The sequence below is a fragment of the Tiliqua scincoides genome, chromosome 8 (genome assembly GCF_035046505.1).
Source record: "Tiliqua scincoides isolate rTilSci1 chromosome 8, rTilSci1.hap2, whole genome shotgun sequence".
In the NCBI taxonomy this organism is placed as follows: Eukaryota; Metazoa; Chordata; class Lepidosauria; order Squamata; family Scincidae; genus Tiliqua; species Tiliqua scincoides.
In genome coordinates, this window is record NC_089828.1 from 28,600,902 (window position 1) to 28,607,562 (window position 6,661).

General features: G+C 42.5%; 1 protein-coding gene across 3 annotated transcripts in view; it reads left to right on the forward strand.

The window, feature by feature from the left end:
* NEDD4 (NEDD4 E3 ubiquitin protein ligase) overlaps positions 1-4,664 on the forward strand; it is a 50,790-nt gene extending 46,126 nt beyond the window's left edge. For all 3 annotated transcript variants that reach the window (XM_066634966.1, XM_066634967.1, XM_066634968.1), the window contains 3 exons: positions 943-1,039; positions 2,314-2,386; positions 2,474-4,664. In XM_066634966.1, the coding sequence (XP_066491063.1) occupies positions 943-1,039; positions 2,314-2,386; positions 2,474-2,576 (273 nt within the window). In that variant the 3' untranslated portion in view covers positions 2,577-4,664. The remainder of the gene's footprint in view (positions 1-942; positions 1,040-2,313; positions 2,387-2,473) is intronic.
* The last annotated feature ends 1,997 nt before the right edge of the window (positions 4,665-6,661 follow it).

Consider the following 6,661-nt stretch of genomic DNA (forward strand, 5'->3'; position numbering starts at 1 on the left):
CTATGAGTGGGCAAGGGTAGGGTGTTAAACTTTTCTGATAAGGCTTTAATAAAGATAAATGGGATTCTGTTTAATATGGTGGTACTGCTGAACCACCAAAGAGCACAGATCCTGAAATGCTCTGGAAACTAAAATCAATCCAGTCAGAAAACAGACTGAGGCCTGTACCAAACATGCAGTTATTCCATGGGAGGTTCAAATCCCCCCTCAGCCATGAAGCTTCCTGGGTGACCTTGGACCAGTCACTTTCTCTCAGCCTCACCTACCTCACAGGGTTGTTGTGAGGACAAAAGCTGTGTACTTCCTCCTGAGCTCTTTGGAGGAAGGGCAGTATAAAAACGTGAAAAATAAATATGGAGAATCACCCCTTGCCAAACCCAGCAGTTATGGGGAAAATGTCCTAAAACATTTCACTGGACAAAAGACTTGGGCGTGTAAGGTACTGCCCAGTAACCAGTATGTCAGTGGGTGACAAATTATTATCATTGCCTGACTTAATTGGCAGAGAGGACAAGGTCTGGCGAAGAAGGGCTTCCCAGGAGACAGTCATGTGATCTCACTTCCTCAGAGCCCTGAAAATTCATGGATATTAGGCAACTACATGAGTTTTCCAGTCATACATTGAAAACCCATGTAGAAGACTCTGAACTCATGGAAGTGAAAATGGCTTCTTCCATGGAGGCAAAACTCATGGATCACTCAGATACAGAAAACCACATGGGTCTTGCATCCAAACATGTGTTACATCCATGGGAAATGATATCAACATGGAATTTTGCATGTTCTGGGCCATGGAATCTATTGCACATAAAGGAATGTTGAGGCTTAAGCTGAGATGGAAGATAAGTCATGTTGACCACAGTTAAGAGGTCACAACTGATCATGTACGTTACAACTGATCATAATGTTGGCATTTCAGTAAAACTTTGCAATTCTGTCTAGGCTGTGCTAATGATGGATTCTGAAAAAAGGATAAGGCTCCTTCAGTTTGTAACGGGTACATCCCGTGTCCCTATGAATGGATTTGCTGAATTGTATGGTATGTATTTGGGGGTGCAGTTTTAATGATACGTGAGGTCATTAAACATTCCCCTGCATCAGTGGTTCCCAGTGTTTTTTAACTTGTGTACCCCTTGGCAGCCCCTTTCCATAAATGGCACCCCTCATTTTAGCAAAATGCATATTTGGTGTTCTCAGGTCGCTTGATGACCAGGCCAATTTTGGTTAGCTTTATTTTTTTTTAATAGGTCAAAGTAGGGAGTGTCAGTATTTTCTCCCTATTACTAGTGGGGCTGAGGTTGAAGCTGACAAAACAGGTGTATGTAAGACCACTTGCTGTTCATGGCATAGGGAGGTAAGAGTTTGGTTCATAGCTTAGTCTCTCAAGGCAGGATTACATGTTAATGTGCAAGAGGGGTTGTTATGTTTGCAATGCAAACAGGAATAGGGTGTTTCAGGAGAGAATTGATGAATGTAGACAAGGTTTGGGAACATGCATTTGGTGTGGTAGGGTGCATGCTATGCTACTTTTGTTACCTGCAACACCTGCAATAAACTGAATGGGAAGACTAAATGTTGGTTGAATTGCAGTTCTCCAAATGAAAACAGTAAAGAAATCTTTGCTTCTAAGTTGGGGGAAAGATCTGTAGGCTCTTGGCAAATAACTTTCAAAAGTTATAACTTGCAATTCTGCTAGTGGTGTGTATTTTGACCGTTACCAGTTTGAAGAGAGGATAGTTCTGGGGCTTGTTTGGGCTCAGATATTTTGGGTTCCTTAAACAAATAGTAGTTCATGGCACTTGTACTCTGCCTTCATGCACACAGCTCCACATCTGTTATTTAGGGTGCAATCCTAATCCCTTATGTCAGCACTGGCATAGTGGTGCCAATGGGACAAGTGCTGCATCCTGCAGTTGTGGAACACTCACAGAGGCCTCCTCAAAGTAAGGGATTATTTGTTCCCTTACCTCAGAGCTGCATTGCCGTTATGTCAGTGCTAGAAAGCACTGACATAAGGAGTTAGGATTGCGCCCTTAGTCACCCAAACCATTCCACTGTAAAGTAGTAACTGTAGAGTGGGTGACAGCATAATGAATTAATGGAAGTGTGAGATCGTGACTGACGAGTATGTAGTCTTGGTCTACTATCCCACACTAGCTCTCAGCTAGTTTCACAGTTCCTTGGTGCTTGGTCTTTACATATGGTTGTCATGAGTCAGATCTGCTTGTGGCCAAGAGCTCTCCTGGATAGATAGACTTGAATTATGACCATGTGAGAGTCTAAAAGAGCATAATCTGGTTATGATCCTTGCAGGTTCCAATGGACCACAATTGTTCACCATAGAATATTGGGGCACTCCTGACAAACTGCCAAGAGCCCATACCTGGTAAATATTCCTGAATGTTCATGTTGGCCTCATCCATTTGTCTGTCCTGACATGTAATGTAACCTTTCTTTTCTCTCCCTTCCACAGTTTTAACCGCTTGGATTTACCTTCATATGAATCCTTCGAGGACTTGTGGGACAAGCTCCACCTAGCAATTGAAAATGCTCAGGGGTTTGATGGAGTTGACTGAGCCAGGACTAGGAGCAGGCTGTAGTTCTTTTCTGTGCTGCAATTTGAGAGTTTACAAATATATTCCAGGGAATCTCTTGCTGTATTTATTTGGCAACTGAATCTTTAAGGTATCATTTAAGTGTTTGTTTCAGTAATACTTCATAGCATTATACCATTTCAAACTCTTGCCTATTTCATTAGCTGGTGCAAAATGAACACGTCAAGGCAGACATCAGCCTTGAATACCTCTGATAATATTTGCCTAGGCACTCTGAACTACTGAAAATGAAGCTGTGAAAAAAGCAGAGTTCGTCTGTCCGTGTCTGCGTGCACACATGTATTCATCATCTTGAAATGGCCAAACAGCGTGCAGATTCTGCTCTTGGGCTGCAAGGCTTTTCCTCAGACTTTCCAAAGCACCTTAACTACATTTTTGGGTAAAACCTTAGAATCTTTCCATTTCTTAATGTCTACTTGCAGTATTCTGACTTGCACATCGTTGCAAACTTTTAAGTCGGCAGGGCTTGCGCACTTAAAACTGACTGCAGAGCTGTGTGCAGTCTTCATTTCAAGCTCCTTTGGAATGAACAGGAGCTCCATGTAGGGCTGGCCCATCCATGGGGCTGAATGAGGTGGTTGCCTCTGACTGCCAATTGATAGGGGCACCCATTGCTGTCTCCTTCCGCTGCTCCCTGGTTTTGAAGAGCAGGAGGGGAACAGAGCAGAAGAGGAAGTGTGCTGGAGAGGAGAGTGGTGTGTGAATGTCAGAGTATCGCTGCTTCCTCTTCTGCTCCATTCCTGCCTGTCTTCCTCTTCAAATTCAGGGAAGTTAGTGGTAGAAGTGATCCCTACCAATCTGCTGCCTGAGGCAACACCTCATGTAGTCTGATGGGTGGGGTTGCAGTGGCTACTCATGAGAGCTCTTGTGCAGCTCCCATTCATTTCAGTAGGACACATGCAGAAAACTTTCCAGTGGATCCTGCTCTATGCTTTTAGTGTTCACTTTTCTATTTCTAACTTTTTAACTTTTGAGGTTAAATGTAGCATGAACTTGAATGAGATTATTTTAAAATCTGTTGACTTTGTATACTAGTGTATTTTTTGGTAAATCATATTTTGATAAATTGTCTAACAATATTTTCAACTTTGCTTCCTCAAACTCAAAGCAGTCTTTGTTTTTGAATACCACAGTGTTAAGTTGTAGCAAAATGCCTTTTTCATAACCGTCCTTGCAGTATTGCTCCACAAAAATATGGACTTGTTTACAGGGTTTTATGGGCCAAATTCAGCAATCGGTTATGTGAGTGGCACTTCACAGAATGCACCCAGGGCAGAGTGTGGCCCTGACATATGTTTACACATTATACTAATTCCCCCAAACACCACCCCAGCTGCATTTTTATATTTTGTTGATGCTTAGTCTAGAAACCAAAAAAAAAACAACAAGAAACAGTATAACCAAAGTCATAGTCAATAATGTGCAATTTATTAAGAGAGCAAGCAGAGAGAGCTATTTTGATATAAATTCAGCATGTTGCTTTCTGTACTTTTGTTGAACAGGAAATGTGGATGTTTTGATATGAATGTCAGGGCTTGTATTGGTCGATGCTGGTTTAAAATCACGCATCAGTTCTGAGAAGTTTACACTTCTGATCTCTGGCTTTGGTGGACACTTGAGCCCATGATGCACACATCTGAAGCCGTTGTCAAGTGCCAGGGTTGTGATCCTGTTACAGAGACTTTTGTTGGGACACTACTTGTGGCCCATTGAAAGGGAGGCTGAGCTGCTCTGGTGCCTGATGAATTGTGGCCATGATGTGAAGAAATGGCAGGCTGTGGCCAGCTACAGTCTTGCAGAAGCACATCGTTGTCAAAGACCTGCAATGCCTAACAGTGGGGCTCTCAAAGGATCTTTTAAAATCCTCCTTAGGCTGGTTCTAACTCAGAGAATTACAAGTATATACAGAATTATTCAATTAACATCACGGTTCTTTTTGTTTTACTTGGAATGATCTGTCTCCCTCTGTAGATTTGAATGTAACTATCCAAGTACTTCAGTCTAATAAATGAAGAACCTGAAAGAGTAAATAAAATTTATTCTAATAAATGTTTGTTTGGTTTCTTCATTCAGATCATTTGGTACTTTGAGATTTTAATTACCTGAAGCAATCTATGAGACTCTCAGACTGAGAAATATTAAAAGTACTACTTTTCAACAAGTGTTTACACAAAATAGTTTACACAGCAAATGAATGGTTTCCTGTCCCAGATGGACTGGCAATCTAACAAACATAAGAGAAACACCAATGAACAGTAGCAAGAAAAGATGTTATGCTGAGGTGAATAGGAGAGTTGTGTGCCACCTGCTAAATATAAAGGGACCACCACTTTAAAAGGTGTCCCTTTGAGCACGTTATACAAGATTGTGATGTCTCCTCTGTTTAGATTTTCAAGAAAAGATGAAGTTTTTCCCCTTTGGAAAGACCTTCAAGGCTGAATGACCCACAGTAATAGCCCTGCAGCTTGAGGTGAATGTGTCTTTCCCAGGGAGTCTATTGAAGATTGAATGGTGTTGCTGCTGCTGTAACTATTGGATTGATCCAGGGCTGATATCCTGTCTATCCTGATGTTAATATTACCTGTTATTCCACTAGCACTATCCAATGGCAAGAAACTTTTTTGTAGCCGAATCAGCAGCAAGGCATGTTGGCATCCTTCAGTCTTGGAAGACTATGGTATTGCACTCTGAATGGTGGTTCTGGAACAGAGTGTCCTCTCCAGTGCACGAAGCCTGGGTAAAGTAGATATGGAGGATAGACTGTTTTCCATGCAGCAAATCCCCCCTCTCCACGTTGCTGAGATGGTCCAATGGAAAGGCAGAAGCCAATACGGTTGGTTCCAGCAGTATTGCAGGAGTTGCCCGAACGTGACTGTGTTCAGCCATGAACTGCCTCAGGGACTCGGGCTCCAGATTTTGCCTCGAGGTTGACTCCTGAAGCCTTTTCCATAACTGGATGTAGCCACAAGGCAGTGGAGGTTTGGGATCAGTTTTCCTTCTCTCAGATGAGCTGCCTTCCCAGCCTATCAAGTCCCATCTGCCTGGTGGCTGTTTAGTTGCCTCTTATGACAAGTACAGCCAAACCGAGGGCCTATTCTTATCCCCAGCCCCCAGGGGAACAGCAGCAAGGAGCATCACAGAATTTGGCAATCTCTGTTTGGGAGATGAAGAGGCAATTCACAAAGTACCACCAGAGGGCATGATAAGCCAGTTTGTGGATTTAAAATACAAACATGAAACATCCAGGAGAGCAGATTCTGTTTAGCCTGTTTCTCAGCATCCTGATTTGCAATAATACTGATTAGCAGCAGAGAGCTTGTGTAGAATAGCGAAGAGACTGAGCTGTGACTTGTGAACTTCCCAGTGCAGATCTTGCTTCTGCCATGAATTCAATGCATGGATTTACCCACTCTCAGCTCCCCAAACTGCAATATAGGGATAATTAAGAGTGTAATTGTAAAGGCTATATCAAGATGATACATGGGAAAACACTTTGCACATTCAAAAAATGTTATATGTTAACTGTTATGTGTGCTGGTCAAAAAAAGGGTGCCACATCTCAAGAAGGATATTGTGGAGCTGGAAAAGGTACAAAAGAAGGCAGTCAAAATGGTTAGAGGACTAGAGTATCTTTACAAGAAAGTCTACACCTGTGGGGGAGGTGCAGTGGTTAGCTTGGAAAGGCAATTGTGGAGGCATGATTAAGACCTACAAAATTAGGTCTGAAATGCCTCTGAAAGTAGAACTATGGTAGATCCAATGGCTACGAACTGCAAAGAGAAGAGATTCCAATTGGATATCGGAAGAAATTCCTGACTATCCGGGCAGTTTGGTAGTGGAACAGATTGCTGAGGGAAGTGGTGGGCTGTCCCTCACTGGAGATCTTCAAGCTGACACTTGACAAGCATCCGTTGGAGATGCTCTGGGAGGATTTCCTGCTATAGGCAGTGGGTTGGATTAGATGACCTGTTTGGTCCTTTCCAGCTCTATGATTCTATGAAAATTAGACATGCTGTGCAGAGAAAAGTTTCTCTCATAGTACTAGA